Source organism: Thunnus albacares, chromosome 16 (genome assembly GCF_914725855.1).
Source record: "Thunnus albacares chromosome 16, fThuAlb1.1, whole genome shotgun sequence".
Lineage (NCBI taxonomy): Eukaryota > Metazoa > Chordata > Actinopteri > Scombriformes > Scombridae > Thunnus > Thunnus albacares.
The window spans coordinates 18,936,542-18,953,378 of record NC_058121.1 but is presented as its reverse complement, the minus strand read 5'-3'; the positions used below and the strand labels follow the sequence as shown (position 1 = coordinate 18,953,378).

General features: G+C 39.5%; 1 protein-coding gene across 3 annotated transcripts in view; it reads left to right on the top strand.

The window, feature by feature from the left end:
• Positions 1-16,837, top strand: part of LOC123000006 (1-phosphatidylinositol 4,5-bisphosphate phosphodiesterase beta-1) — a 111,140-nt gene that overhangs the window by 72,680 nt on the left and 21,623 nt on the right. For all 3 annotated transcript variants that reach the window (XR_006407870.1, XM_044377430.1, XM_044377431.1), the window contains exons 10-22: positions 3,946-4,092; positions 5,386-5,543; positions 7,999-8,081; positions 8,392-8,476; positions 11,909-12,083; positions 13,490-13,576; positions 14,057-14,127; positions 14,502-14,598; positions 14,765-14,849; positions 15,206-15,330; positions 15,504-15,658; positions 15,759-15,923; positions 16,562-16,661. Coding sequence is in view for 2 of the 3 variants with exons in the window: in XM_044377430.1 (XP_044233365.1) it covers positions 3,946-4,092; positions 5,386-5,543; positions 7,999-8,081; positions 8,392-8,476; positions 11,909-12,083; positions 13,490-13,576; positions 14,057-14,127; positions 14,502-14,598; positions 14,765-14,849; positions 15,206-15,330; positions 15,504-15,658; positions 15,759-15,923; positions 16,562-16,661 (1,533 nt within the window). In the remaining variant the exon portion in view is untranslated. The remainder of the gene's footprint in view (positions 1-3,945; positions 4,093-5,385; positions 5,544-7,998; positions 8,082-8,391; positions 8,477-11,908; positions 12,084-13,489; positions 13,577-14,056; positions 14,128-14,501; positions 14,599-14,764; positions 14,850-15,205; positions 15,331-15,503; positions 15,659-15,758; positions 15,924-16,561; positions 16,662-16,837) is intronic.

Sequence of the window (16,837 nt, the reverse complement as noted above, 5' to 3'; positions counted from 1 at the left end):
CTTTCATGTTGTCTGAAGTGTCAGTGGACAGCGAGCTGCCAAAACTGGAGAACATCCCACTCCAGATATCATGCATTAAGGTTGGGTATGTGCCAATTCACATTTTAACTGTGCTAGAAAGTGTGTTGTACAAGTGTGCCAAAAATGGTGACTTATTTTACACCATGTTCCCTTTATTATCTAGCAAATAACTAGGTTGTTTTTTCCCATCTGAAAACACAAAATATGTTGAGAATTCCACCTCTATTTGAATTATTTATGCTTATTCGTATAAATATATATATATATCTTATCAAGTGTTAGGGTATTTTCTATTTCATGGCCTAGAAATCACCAAAAACCAAAATAAAGAGCTGTAGTCAGGACCACAAGCCCTGTCTTTTTCAAATAGAGTTTAATGTCAGATCTGTGTGCACAAATATTTTAAATTTGAATGAATGGGATTTATTGTTACATTGAAAAATTGTTAGATTCATACAACTACATCTGAGCTGAACAATATCACTTTATGCCACAGGATGAGTAAAATGTTTGTGTTTCCCATGCAGCAGCAGTGGATGCAGCTCAACCTTCATAGTACAATAGACCTGTTGATTATCTACCTACTGTTCATCCAAAACCTTTTTCACTGTGATGCAGATCTGAAGTTTAGTACATGGCAGAATATATTTTAAAATATTTGGAGAACAAACAACATTGTCTGGAGGCTCTTATTAAATAGAGTTTCTGTTTTAAAATTAAAAAATGCTTTGTTTCTTTGTTGTTGGAAGCAATTTGAAAATATTAATAAAGATAATGCTGGAAAAAATGCTAATCTTTACTGCCAGAAGAGATTGTTTATCTAAAAAGCTGTTCACTATATCATCATTATGCCAATCACATTTGCATGTTTTATTACTGATTGCATTTAAACTAAATTGACCTCATCTAACTCAAGCAGAGCACAATTTTAATAATCTCTCCTGAGTAAAATACATCCTTTTGTGGCTTTTCAAATGTGTGACAAAATGAATCAGGAGTCCCTAAATCATTTTTAAACCACATTCTAATATCCAATTTGACCGCCCAGTGGTTGACTCTGATCACCGTGATGTGCTCGTACTGTGATGGCGTGTGTGCTCATCCTGTCCCAGGCTCTCTGGAAGCATGCCCTTCTCTGTCCCAGTGACAGATTTCCCCATGTGAAGTATTTATCTAGCCGGAGGAAGTGCTGCCATCTGCTCTGCAGAGGGGTCCAGAGTTCCACATGCTACCTTCACACACACTCATACACACACTTTTTCCTCTTTCAAGGACACTCACACATGCATGTAGAAATGTACATAGATTTATGGGTGGTTATGCACATACTAGGCATTTACATTTAGAATTCACTGAAAAAGCATTTTGTGGATGCATAGATGTATTCGCCTTCGTAGGTCCTGTTTAATTTAGGAGTAGTAAACATTTACTTTAAAATGTTATCTTTTCTGCTTACTCTCCTTTCTCTGTCTCACTTTCTCCATTTCTATCTTCGATTGTGTGAATATTACACCCTTCATTCATCTTTTCAGTGCTCTCTCATTGTCTTGGACTACTTTAGTCTGTGCTCGCTCAAAGGTTTCAATATTATTTGAAAGTGAATGAATAAAATGCTAAATGAAACAAGACACTTGAAGTCTCTTACATCTAAAGTGGCTGGTAGCATATCATTGCATATTCATCTTCAGTGATTGTAGAGAGGAAGCTCTTTGTCAGTGGTTTTGTCAGTTGTGTCCACTCTTGTCTTACAGGTTATCATTAAAATCAGAATGAATTTCCTCTGCAGTGTCCTCTTTGCTGAACAGAGTCCTTATTGTGGCTGAAAGCCTTTTTTTAAAAAAATGGGATTTGGATGTAGCCTTTCATATTCTCCTCCTTTCAGATCCAACTTCACCATTCAGTCACACCTTTACAATCTCACTCAGGTACACCTCTAATCCCAATCATGTTAACACCATTTTTCTTCGTAAGACCTACAAATGTCTTGGGATCTAGGGAAACTCTGTGTCTATATCTGTGTGTGTGAGTATGGTACAGAGGTTAAGCCTCAGCCTGGCAAAAGGAGGTCCTGGCAGTCACCAGGGAGTAAGACGCTGAATGTGACTGAGCTCAGATGTCACAGACAGCAGCCAGCGTTAATTAGTCCAGCAACTCTGCAGAGGGCGGCACCGCATTAATTAGCATAAAGTGGCCGGAGGGACCTGCTGCACCCGTCAAGCTTGCATCACTTAGCATATTTAGCATAACGTCAAGTGAGCGTGTATGCGCGTGGGTGGAGGAGGCTGCAAGTGTTTTAGGTTCGCTTTGAGCACTTGCTATATGCTGAACAAAATGTAATCCATGCAGGTGCGGTGTGTGATGTGTATGGTAATGCATATGGAAATTTTAATCCTGTGTCTGGATGATTGGAGATGTGAATGTTTTTCAAATGCTGCTTATTACTTATTTATTCAGCAGTATTCACTTTCTACAGCACGTTCAGTGAAGACATGATCTCAGTGATGACAGCAAAAAGGCAAAGCTTAACATGAGTGACCTTGACAAAGAAATCAAACATGGAAAGAACAGCTTCAGGGTAGTTTTCTCAGATCCCTTTTTGGCTTATTATGGACAGTAGCAGTGTTAGTGGAAGCAAGTAGAGCCTGAAGTGTTGAAAATTATTTGTGTATTATAAATACTTGGTGAAATCAGAGGAATTTTTATGCATTTATCAAGCTAGCCACCTTGAATTTTTCTAATAAATGCTGATAACATCATAATATGTAAGAAACTGAAACACAGAAGTACAGCATAGGCTTTAAGGATTAACCACAAAGGCTTTCAGCAGACAGTGAATTAGGCCTCCTGCTAATTTGAACTACTATTGTAATCTCAGTGTGGCTTTAATTAGTAATTAGGACCATTTTTGTAATGTAACCTCTAAAAACATTTGAACACAGTCTTCCAACTGTTTATTTGAATGCGCCTGCAAATATTCTTTATGTACACAGTAGATTGTACACACAAACATATGCTTAAAGTATATACAGTATGTGTACATTTATACTGCATGGCTCTAGGGATGGCAGTTGGCGATTGCTGGTAGTTTGGTGGGTTGTTCCACCACTTTGGTCCAGACTGGAATGTCTTAACAATTATTGGATGGATTGCCATGAAATTGTGTACAAACAGTCATGGCCACCTGAGGATGAATTCTAATGACCTTGGTGATTTTTCATCACACCACCAGCAGGTCAAAATTTGGACTTATCCAGTAAAATATCTCAACATTTCTTATTTGGATTAGCACAAAATGTTGTGCAAACATTCATGGTTCCCAAACAATCAAACCTTAATGTTACAATGTTACCATTTCATTTGGCTTTTATCCAAAGTGAGATACATGTGAGAGTTAAAACAACACAGGCAAGGATCTAGTCAGGATAGAACAACACAAGTGCTATAAAGCTAAGTGCATAGAGGCAATGCATAGAGTGCATAGAAGAGGATAATATACATATATGTATTTTTTTTATAAGCCCATCACTTGCGGAGGTGTACGCAAAAGAGCTGGTTCTTTAGCTTTTTCTTAAAGATCAAGAGGTACTCTGTGGATCAGATCTACGGATCGGAACTACAGAGGAGAAGAGTCTAGTTAGCGACTTAGGGACCTGTTGTCGTGGTGGTACAAGGCGCCTTTTATTGGCAGACTGTATTGAGCAGGAGGGAGCGTAGACCTGAGTGAAACAAGTATTTTTTAATGCATTGAAGTTTTTTTAAGGGAGTTTTTCATTATTCAAATTGAGGGTCTAAGGACAGAGGATGTTTTATTGCTGTACATATTATAAAGCCGCCTGAGGCATACAAATAAAAATTGACTTGACTTGACTTTCCAAATTTATCATCTTGAATAACATGTCTGTGCGCTGTGGTTTGTTTGTGCAGGTCAGATCTCGGTGGAAGGCTTTGCCAGGTATCTGAGTGGTGAGGAGAACAGCATCATGCCCCCTGAGAAGCTGGACCAGAGTGAAGACATGACTCTTCCCCTTTCCCACTATTTCATCAACTCATCACACAACACATACCTCACAGGTACACACACACACTTCACAAATCAAAAATCTGTTGCGTATATAAGCTCTGCCTGTCTCTCTGTCTGATTTGCAATCACAGACTCACACTCAAGCTGACTTTATTCCTGACTGATTGCAGACATGCATCCTCATTCATCCTCACGTCAGCAGGTCACTCGTTCATTTATATATACAATTATGGATGCGCAAGTGAATACACCCGACTTTATACCTCACTGGTCAGTCAATCAAATGTGCTGGCGCATATCAGGCCCCCTCTTCTGCATTACCTCTCAAGAGGTTATCCAATCAAGTCATGCCATGAGACTCAATTCATTGATATTCATGAGTTAAATATTTCTTTAGACTGGTAGTCACAGTAACTGGCTCCCGGCAGTGCACAGGCATGGCAGGCACCATACAGAGGCCATTTTCTCTTCAATGGATATTAGAATTCATCTATTCAAATCTATTCTGGGGGGAACTGGAGAGCATTGAATCTTTCAAGTGGATCAAATTTCTCCAGCGATGGAAAAAATGGAATTTCTGTAATAGGCCAGCCTCATAGCCTGCGAAATGAAGAAATGAGAAAAACAAACAACAGGTCCTTGATTTCCTCCTCACGAACACTGTTTTTCTTTATGTATTTTCATTGTGACACATTGTGATATTATAGTAAGCAACAGAGAGATGCAGTAATGCAGAATACATGTCTGTCCTTGCTGTATTTATATTTCACGACTTTATAAGAAAGATCCACAAATGATTATAAGACTGACAGCAGCTTGTGCAACATATTCATTCATGTTGATGTATTTCCATCCTATTGTTCCATTGTAAATGAAAGTAATGTTTTGTGCAGTGTACAACACATGAACTCATTATGTAAAAAAAAGTGTTTCCCTAATGGAGGTTTAATAAGGATGTCTGTCAAGAGAAGAGAAAGAAAGAGTGAGAGGAAAATAAGAATAGGAATGAAAAAACGGGAGGAAATGGATGGTGCTGCCTGAAATGAAACACAGATCTGCCTCTCAGTTTGACACAGTTTCCACCATATTGCAGGAAAGCATGCTGCTTATGCGAAGAGATAATTGCTTTGCTAATGGTGACAGGGTGATGAGATTTGCCTGCTTCAGATAACGACGATTGTATTGTTTTACTGCACGCTAGTAACTAATGTGGTTAATGAGCTCTTGAAAAATGGGAGGACATGCTTTTATAGGCATCCTGATACTTTTGGGATCAATATAACAGTTACCTGAAGTGGTGTTTGTTTGTTTGTGTGTGTGTGTGTGTGTTTACTTATGTACAGCCGGCCAGCTCGCAGGAAACTCTTCAGTCGAGATGTACAAACAGGTTCTCCTGTCAGGGTGCCGCTGCATCGAACTGGACTGCTGGAAAGGTCGCACCACAGAAGAAGAGCCTGTCATCACTCACGGCTTCACCATGACAACTGAAATCTCCTTCAAGGTAACACAAGTGGCGTAGACTGATAGCGGTTCAGGCGAGGGGTTGAGTGGGGGTTTGGGGAACAGAGAAAGAGGGAGTGTGGGCTGAAATCTGAAAGCTGTAATCCACATGTTGTATACATCATCCATCTACTGCAATAAACACTGATTGGTCGGGAGAAATGTCAGTGCTGAGGTTTGGCCAACACCCACAACCAACTGTGTTTTAGTTCAGTGATTCCCAACCTTTTTGATGTTTTTGTCTGAATCCCACATCCCTATCAAATTAACTCAAGTACCCTTTCATTGACACCACCTGTCATGTTTCAAACGTGTTCATTTGAATTGATTTTAAAGTGGATGTTGTTGTTGTACTCTTAGATATTTTGGGGGTTAAGAAAGGGCTCCAGTTTCTGGGTTTTTACCTTTATTTCTGTTTGGTAGAAATGTGTTTGCCCCCTAGTGCACACAATAAGGTGCAAGTGTGTTGGCAGGCATTTATGTGTGCAACAGGGCCACTGCTGGCCATTTGGGTGCCCTAAGTGTAATTGCTTCATGGTTTCTTAGTCCTGTGTCAAATGTCCTTGTTAGATTTTATCATATTTCATCAACCTCAACTTGTTTTTTCTAAGTCAAGTTTTAGTTGACTAAAAGTCTTGGCATTTTAGTCTTATCTGAGTCAAAGAAAACTGTAACTATTTTAGTGTAGTTTTAGTCAGTGAAAACTATTGACATTGTAGTCTTTTTTGGCCTTCAGATTATATTGAACATTTCAGTCAATCTAGTCAAGCCAAAACCAATATTTTTTTACCGTCAGGCTTAACTTTGTCAAGTGCAATCAAACAAAGCACGGGGAGAAGGGGGAGGGGGGCACCATAATTCATTTTATTATTTTGAGCAATTATGTATATTATATTACCTATAATGGTCTAGTGGTGCCTATTGTGGTTGAGCGCAATCTTAAATTTAAATAATTCATCATTATGATTATTAAGATGATCATTAGACTGTTTTGGTGCCCCCTCCGGCACTTGGTGCCCTACGCACAGCATGTGATGTGTGTGTACATAGCAGCGGCACTGATCTGCAACTTCAAACACCAAGACACCAAGGTGCAGTAGCTTATTTTTTTAAAAAAAGATGTAAAGCAAATGGAAAGGGAAAGCTTTAGCTTTATACTGTAGGTGGTTAATTCTGTGTATTGTTCATGGCTTTAATAACATTATATACAGCAGGGACTATGACACAGATAGAAAAACAGACAGATAAAGAGTCAGACACAGAAGATAAAATGAAGTATGGAGGAAAGTGGGGGAAAACAAAAAATTGGGCAAGCTTGCATGCAACAGATGGCAAATCGAAATGGACAGGGACACACTGAATGGCCCTAAAGAGAAGCGCTGAGGGGCGCTTAGCCGAAGACTAAGAAGATGAGAGGACAAAAATAATAAATACATGAATAGAAGGAGGGTGTGAATAGGGCAGAGTAGGTGTCAGGAGATAAAGAAAGAAGGAAAGGTGGGTGGATTGATTGATGGAGGGAATTTAGATCTAATGAGAGTAACAGAAGAAGTAGAACATGCCTAATGGAATTAGACTGGGAGTGAAATACAAAAAGAAGGGTTGTGAAAGACAGTGGATGGAAAAGAGCTACAGATGGAAAAGGTTCAATTACAGACAAAGATTTTTATTGGAGGAGATGGAGCCAATGGAAATGAAGGTATTAACTGAACTGACACTGTTGTTAATGGTGGTGTAATTGACTTAGACAATCAGTGGCTTAGAAATCCGATAACAGATGTTGAACTGTCTTCACTGGATTTAAAGACTTTATGCCTCAGCTCCCATTTCCATAAACATGTCCGTGTTGAAATTTGTGGGATATGAATGACATAGCACTCTGCTTATCATCAGCTACTTAGGATTTACTTTTCCAGGATTTGCTTCACATTATTAACTTAAAAAATGTAACAGTATGTTGACATCCAGCACAGACAAAAAAGAGCTTCACAATAGAAATCCGCTGCACTGATGTTACACTGATACATGCGTTTGATACACAAAGCCACACGGAGTAGACCGTAATGCCATGCAGACATATTGCATTTGGAATAAGGCAGGGTTTAATTTATTTTTCTGCACCACTGAGAAACTATCTTCTTATCTGATCACTGTTGCTATTGCTTTCTCCTTCATTCATTGATTTCAACAGGCATGTTCACTGGGGGCAGCCCTCATGCATCTTGGGAAATGTAGGGAATCACAAAATTGTGGTTATGAATTTTTCTGGCTCATATACGAAATCAACAGTGTTTGAAGTTTTTCCTTTCTTTTGACTCTATAGTGATAGCATTTATTGTTGTTACTGTGCATTACATTTCTAAAATTATAGTAATAACATTCTGTCCTAAGTGTATTCAACATAATTTATAGTTATATTATAATTTCATATTTTTCCTCTCTGTTTGTGTATTTAGGAGGTGATCGAGGCTATCGCAGAGTGTGCCTTCAAGACCTCACCCTTCCCTGTCATCCTGTCTTTTGAGAACCACGTGGACTCGTAAGTCAGCGGATCATTTGAAGTCAGCAGTGCAAAAACTATGATTGTCAAACTTATTGATCAGTGCTGCCTATCATTGGCTGGTTTAACATCAGTAGGCCACATCAGCTTCTGTTTGTATCAGCTGTGTAAACATCTACAGAGCTTTAGGGCAGTAATTCTCATTTCTCATCTTGGTTGTTTGAGCTATTAATGGCTCCAAGGGGCTTTTTAGGATACATATTAAGTATATATTTGGCATCTGGAAAAAAAATTCATGATGGTGTGTATGTTTGTTTGTTTGTTTGTTTGTTTGTTTGATGGCTCCCAGACCAAAGCAGCAGGCCAAGATGGCAGAGTACTGCCGGTCAATATTTGGAGATGCATTACTGACAGAACCTCTGGAGAAATATCCTGTGAGTACATAAGATGCTCAAGCACATACACACACACACAAACACACACACGTGCATTTGCTCACACACACATTCACACTTTGGTGCTCTCTCTCTCTCTCTCTTTCTCTGGCTCATGCACACACATACATACGACATGGCCAGCAGCCAGGGATTCAGCAGATATTATCACACAGATGAGTGCACAGAAGAAGTGTCCTTGAACACTGCTGCCCAGTATGTCACCCATACAGATATATATTCGAGAGCCACGACTTATTTCGCACTCACATGTACACACACACACACACACACACACATATATTAATTCATTCGTTCACATACACTGCTATTTCTCTGTAACTATATCTCTGTTTCTCTCTCATTCTCCATCTTTCTCGCATACAGCAACATATCGACATGCCCTGTAGCACCTGGCAGAACGTATTGTCGTTGTTTTTCCTGACATTCTGTCACTCCGGGCACGCTTCTAAATGGCCTCCTACATACTTTATATCTGTCTTTCTCTCTTCTCATTCTCATTTTTTAATCACGGACACACACATACCTGTGGCTATATAGGTGCCATGGAACTTTTAATGATTCATCCCACAGTGATTTTTATTCCTCTGCATCACCTCTCCGTTATCATGGGAAAGACCGCAAAAGACAGCCGTGTAAGATTAAATGTTCAGACAAAAGTGTTTTACGCTGTAATCTAAACGTGGCTTTTCTTGGCAGCCCTTTATCTGTATCTCCTCTGTTGCCATGGCTACCAGTCAAAAGCTTGCTTTGTCCCTTTGTGGCAAAACTCTTTTTTTTCTCCCCCCAAAGGCGCCTTTGTGTGTAATGACGCAGGCACTTACGTGAGGCAAATGTAGACACTTGTCGCACACACTCTGGCATCCCTCATGGTGTCTGGGACACACATGAAAACATACCATATATACAATCCTATGCACTTTAACATACCACTTACTTCCTTCGCGTTATTCACCAGGGATGTCTTGTCACTGTTGGTATGACACTACAGAGCAGCTAAAGTTCCCAGCAGTCAGATGCAGCATTATCTCACGCACGCAGGGAGCTCCTCTAGTGCTTCTGCCTGCCAAAGACACAGCCCGTTGAGAATTACAGCTTTCTGACTGGATTTGACATTGAAGTATTATCAGGGAGAAGCCTTTTCGAATGGAGCGGAAGGGGGAAGGAGAAGGAGAGAGATATGAGAAGACAGACACCAAGGGAAAAGTTAGAGAGGAGACAGAAGGAGAAAGTGCCGTTGAGGAATCAGATTACTTCCACAGAGCATGTAATAACTGGGAAAGGTGAGAGCAATGACAACCACCCCCCTCTGGCGTTGAGACAGCCGTGTATACAGCATATCGAATGGGATATCAGCTCCATAAGTCCATAGGGGCAGGGGCAGATAGGGTAATATAGCTAGATTGGTTCCAGCTGAGCCTAGGGTGAGAATAAAGAGGATTACAGTTTTCTCAAGCTCCTCCTGTATCGCCACCTCACAAAACTGTCATTTGTGGTGAACAGGAGAGAAAACCTGGTAACTATGTTTTTTATTTTGTTTTTGTTTTTTCAATTAAGCTGAGAACAGTCTGCTCCTAAAAAAAAAAGCTGAAATAATTTAAAAATTTGATTCGCTATGAACATGTTTTCCTGTTTGTTATATGGCTCTCATCACTGCATTCATTATGCTGATGAAGGCTGAATTGCCAAAACATTATTTTCATTATAACTGCTGAAAAAATATGTTGAGAAATAAAGCTATTTTTCTTGCAATTTGTTCAATCTTGATGAGGCTTAGTTTTAAGCTGCAGACAGACCAGAATTGGCAAGGCGAAATGTCCTTGCATGCAGAAAGCAGGCATGATTGGTAATAATGTGGACAGAAGAGCGAGCATAAGCCGCTAGAGCTAGCATGGCTAGCAGGCTAATAATGACCGTCCACAAATTCAAGATGATACACCTATTTAGCAAAACAACACTTCAGTGTCCTTGTACTTGTCGGCACACAGCACAGCTCTTACTCTGCTACTTGTGCTCTTTCAGCGCAGTTATACAAACAGGATATAAACAGACAATACATTTTAAAGGAAAAGCCAGTGCCTGCTTTTCTAAAATGAGCTTGACATTGGAGAGTCTTGTTATTTAACAGGTCAAAGTTCAGCAAAGGCGCCTGCAAATCTGCCACACTTGAAACACAATTTGTCAGCTTTTTGAGGGCTTTAAAATGATGAAGGGCAGAGCGAATATTCCCAAAAAAGACTGGTGCAAGAATGACTGAGTGTTTGCTTTTGCCTCTGAGTTGAGAATTTTCTGTTTCTACCAGCTTTGTTGATGCCCACTTTTCACTCCCTTATTACAGCGGAGCAAAAAGAGGTTTGGAGATTTGGGCCAGAAAAGCTTAATTGAATCCACCCTGTTAAGTTGTTGTTTAAATCAACAGGTTTTGTGTGGTGCATTTGAGTGGAGTCAAGATTACGTGCCAAATTCAGTGTTAAACTAGTTCCATTTAAGTGGAACTGTTTGAGTGAGGCCAAGGTAAACAGGATGTCTAATCTTTGTCTTATCGCCTCTTAGTGGAAAGGTGAGCATGAGTGTGTGTGGGAGCTAGAAAAGTAGGTTACTGTATGGAGCAGCTTGGCTTAAGTTTGGAGTTAAAACCACTGTTTTCTTGCTCCTGAAAGAAGTAAAAGTAAAAGTAAAAGTAAGAAACATTTAAAGTTTGGTTATGTTTATAGCTGATATGTTGTAAACACTGTGGTTGTGCGTGTGTGTGCGTGTATTCAACATCAGTGCTGACTTTCCCAATAATGCATTATTAATATCCCTAAACACTGTGATCCAAAAGCAGTGTACCCCATAAATAAATCAGAGATCTGCCTACTTCTAGTCAGCTCCCTTGAGAGGCTGTGTGTTTGTGTTTAACGCGCAGTTTTCCTCCAGGAATCTGATTTTAGTGTTGGAAGTGTAAACTTCTCAGCTGTTACATCAACAGAATTTGTAATGCTCAGCGCGGATCCTTACGGTCACTAACAAGCTCTATTCAGCAATATTCCATCGTGAATTTTTAACAGAATAGGATTTTTCCCTGAAACTGCCATGAATGTTAAGTAACTCCCTCCAGTACATATCATTTTATAAAGTTATAAAACGCAGCTTCAGTATTTTGGTCTTGTAACTGGCTAATTTGTCTCAAAACTTTGGTAAAATATGGCCGTAAAGGAGAAATCGCTGGCCATATACCAACATTTTGGAACTGATTTTCATAGTTTTGGTTACAAAAAACCTCCATAGCTCCATCCTCCACAAGATCCTATAACCATGCAGTTGAGTATGACATTATCTGCAGAACTTCTTCTGCACTTGTTTCTTCCTTAATTAATCTGACCTTTCTATGATTTTCATTACCTCTTTCATTTTCTACACCCCTTCCAGATGGAGTCTAGTGTGCCACTGCCCAGCCCGATGGAACTGATGGGGAAGATCTTGGTGAAGAACAAGAAGAAACATCACAAGACGGGCGGAAGCACCAAGAAAAAACTGTCTGAGCAGGTGTCTAACACCTACAGTGATTCTTCCAGCGTGTGTGAGCCCTCCTCTCCTAGTGCAGGTGAAGCACTCCCATCGACACAAAAGCACACACACACACTCACATCCTACAAACAGAGCCATCAAGTCACACTGGGACCACTGAGTTATGATGTTTCAGTTGTAAAATGTAGCCTGTCTGGGTCCATCTGCACTATGGACCGACACCTCTGTGCCGTCCAGAAACTGAATCAGTGGAGTGAAACAGTGCTATTGTTTATCATTCATCATTTTCATGGCCCTCTCCATCAGCTGAAGGTATTATAGGCTGTTGCATACACACGCTGTCAGGCATATACCCTGCTAGTCACTGGGGTGTCTTAAACACTGGCCAGTAGTGGCCTTCATTGTGTGGGTGTGTGCATATCACTGTGTGTACATTATACTATAACTGTCTGGTAAACCTTTATATATCTCAATTTATGGATTTAGGTATTTTCACAGCTGCTCTCTGGTTTTAGTTTTCCCTTATCATTCATATATGCTTTGGAGGAGGCCCAACTTTATATGTGTGCTTCGTATGAGTGTGTGTGTGTGTGTGTGTGTCAGTGCATGCATCAGTGTTTTCTTTTCTTTGTACTTTACATTTCCCAGTCTTTACACATGTTTATACATACATCATTCAGCTGTAAATAACGATAGTTTTTATGATCAATCACATTTCCTTTTCTCTTTTTGCTGAGCTGCAAGCTTCACTCTTACATTAACACACACTGCCCCCTGGTGTAAGAAAATAAGCAGCACAAGTATTTGACTATTTTCTAACTGTCAGTAATCACTTTTACTGGTGTGTACAAGGAATTTGAGATGGTTAATCTGTGCTGACAGACTATGAGACAGTCTGTCCAAGGGCGTAGGTTTGGTTTCAAAAGAGGGGGTGAACCCAATGACATTTGTGGTTCTGTAAACAGAGAAAAACATCTCTAAACACAACAATCAGGAAGGCTATTGTCTCCTTCCTTAGTTTTGACTGGTGTTCAGTTGCAACATCATTCATTAAAAGTACAACTACACATTCTCACCTGTAAATAGAAATAGAAATTTCATTATTTTTCCCCAAAAAACATGCAGAGGAGGGCGAGTAGTTTTTGACCATCCTGCAAACTCCACCAATCAGAAGTTTAGGGCTGCCTCTATGTGCCCTGACAGCCAAAATTTGGGGCAAAAAAAAATGTCCTGAATCTTGCTGCTGCTCACAAAGCATGGTAAGAATTGAAGACAACCTAGATGAGTGTATCAACACTAGATTTTGGCAGCTAGACAGTAAGATCACAATATTTAGAGAGTTTTTAGTGAGTAAATGAAACTGAAACTGTAACAGTGGAGGGGACAAAACCAGCATTTTGAAAAGCGAGAGCAGTAGTTTGACCTTGTATTATTGTAAGAGACTGGTCTGTTGTTTATGAGTGTGTTGTTTTCTCTGCATAGGTTCAACCAAAGAGGAGATGGCAGATTCCTCGCAGCCTTCTGAGGGTGCTGAGCTCAGCCTGAGGCCGCAGGGCAGAAAGTCTATTGGTGAGTCAAACATAGTACATGACCTCAGACTCAGTGGGATATCTTTAGTAGAGCTCTCATTAGGCTGGCACAAAAGCTATAGGTCAGTTCGACCATTACGCTGTATTAATTTCCTCAGTCAGTGTGACCTCAGACTCAGAGGCAAATCTTTAGTAGATCTCTCATTATGTGGATACACAACAGGCTGGTCCAGCTGGACCAAAACAATATTAAAATTAATTTCCTCAGTCCATGAGCAACTTGATTTGGGAGCTGTCATTGTAAACCTTGTTTGTCTTGCTGCTTTAAATGTAATGGAGGCAACTGATCCTAGATAAAAGACTTGTTTAAAAGCTATCAGCTTTCAGGCCAGTCTTCCTGAGTTTTTGCATGTCCTTTAGTTTGTTGAAACATCCGTTACATTTAAACAAATTTAACTTTGGTTTGTTTGGCTTAATTTATTTCATTTGTCTCTGATCAAATCTGTGGCTATGATTTTAGGTGAGGTGGAGGCAGAAAGCGAGGATGAAGATGATGACGATGACGACTGTAAAAAGGGTTCAACGGATGAGGTGGGTTTCCCACAAGTGACACTCAACATTCACTACAAATACCAGTAATCATTAACATTTACTGTTCAGTGTACTGTTTGCATGTCATACGCTACGGCTGCCCTCTAGTTAACATTTTTGATGATGCGTTTTATTCCTACTGATGTGTCTCTTCAGTGTATATCTTGAAATGTGTTTTAGTCTATGTCTAGATTTAAACTGTCTCTGAGAAGCCCACAATCTTATTTACTTTTTACAGTATACAGATCTTCTCCGACAGATCATTTTGGGTCTAAGAAGCTCATGAAACAGCTCCTTCATTTCTTTTAATGATTATAACAAACCTTTTGTTAAAATATTGTGTTGCAATGCATTTGGTGTGTTCTCATGTACAGGGTACAGCAGGCAGTGAGGCATCTGCCACCGAGGAAATGTCCAACCTGGTCACCTACATCCAGCCAGTCAAGTTCAACAGCTTCGAAGCTTCTAAAAGTATGTAAGAACAATGAACAGTACAGTCCAACAAGAGATAAGATATGTGCTCACAAAATTAAAAATCAGCTACACAGAAGAGCTATAAACAAGTGTTTTTATAGAAGGAGTAAATTTAGTCTTTGTCTATCCAGTCTGATCAGCATATCACCTTTTCTGTTTACAGAGATCAATCGCAGTTTCCAGATGTCGTCCTTCGTAGAGACCAAAGCTCTGGAGCAACTGACCAAATGTCCTGTAGAGTTTGTGGAGTATCCTTCTCAGTTTTACTGAAACAGTGGTTTGTACTCCTTAATAAAACTGACAATGTTTGAATCTAATTTGCATTAATGTTATATTTCTGTTCTTTGAGCTGTGTCTGTAGTGCACATACTGTAGTATGTCTCATTATATTCCTCATGATTGTTTGTTTCATCTTGTTAAATTAAAGTAATAATGGGATAATAATGATATACATATAACTGTGTGTAATTTGAAGTCATTAATTCTACTAAAGTCGTAATACAAGTAGAAGTTGAAGAAATAGTGGTAGCAGTACAGTAATCACAGTAACAGTTGTATTTTCTAATACAGGCCATGCAGAATTATCCTTAACCAGTTTGTTCAGATACAACAAATTGCAGCTGAGCAGGATCTACCCTAAAGGCACCAGAGTGGATTCATCCAACTACAACCCTCAGCTCTTCTGGAACGCCGGCTGTCAGCTGGTGGCACTCAACTTCCAGACCATCGGTGAGGGAGGATAGTGACAGGCATTTTATTAGAGAAAAAAGTATTAATTGGTCCTCTTGATATAATCATTTTCATTCAATAAACGATAAATTAAAATGATAAATTTTGTCTGTTTTTATTAGTGTTATTGACCCTCCTATATTAACTTTTGTTATTCTGTTCTCACTCCACAGATTTGTCCATGCAGCTGAACCTGGGCATGTATGAGTACAATGGAAAATGCGGCTTTAGACTGAAACCTGAATTTATGAGGCGGCCGGACAAACACTTTGACCCTTTCACTGAAAGCACAGTGGATGGGATAGTAGCCAACACATTGTCTGTGAAGGTGTGTGCATGTTTGAGGTTGCCTGGTTATCTATTTTCACAGTTCTCTTTCTGTCTGATCATATTTATTTCCTTCTCTCTCCCATGTTCCTTCCTTCCAGATCATCTCAGGCCAGTTCCTGTCTGATAAGAAAGTAGGCACGTACGTAGAGATAGATATGTTTGGCTTACCAGTGGACACCAAGAGGAAAGCTTTCAAGACCAAGACATCTCAGGGCAATGCTATTAACCCTGTCTGGGAAGAGGAGGCCATTGTCTTTAAGAAGGTCAGATAATGGTGTTGTGCATACATGTGATGACATACTTAACACAGTTTAAACTGAGTTTGTTTTTGCTTTTTCCAGAAGTGTGATACGAATGTATTAAAGCAGAAAATGAAATAACATAAACTGATATAGGTGCTGAAGACAATGATGCATTCACCTTTTAGATAATGATCCTAGAATATTGTAGCAGTTGATCTTAAGAGTATAAGACCCTTTTACAATATAAATTACTCGTACTAGAATACCTCTCTTAAATACAACCAGCTGACATATAAACACAAAAAATCTTTAAAGAGTTTAAATTCATCACTAAGGGCAAACACTGCGTATGCTTAATGAGATAGAGACAGGTGAAGCTAAGAATTTTGCAGTTCAGGAAGTACAGTATATGCTAATGGGTATGCTCATATTAATGGCCATGCATATATACGTGCTCAATGTAATGTGTAAAAAGTTTTAGAACTACATGGAATATAAAATGATAAAAGAATTTCTGGTGAAAATATCATAGAATAGTCGCAGTTAGTGGTGTCATTATTATCCAGATTGTGTGTTTAAGTGTTGACGATTTGTTTCCACTTGCTCTCTGAACAGCGAATGACATGTAATACTGAGTGCATTTTATACATTCTCCTCAGGTTGTTCTACCCACACTGGCTTCAATAAGGATAGCAGTGTTTGAAGAAGGAGGGAAGTTTATTGGCCACCGTATCATTCCTGTGTCAGCCATCCGTCCAGGTTCGTTTCAACACTTCCCTCTTTATCTACCATCATTCCAAAACAATGAGAAAATAGGAAAAAGCAAGGGTATTTTAGCATTTAAAGACATTAGATCATAGACAAGAGGTCAGAAACAGCATCAAAACAATTTTATATTCTTTGCTGATCATTTCTGACAACTGATAGACCCTTAA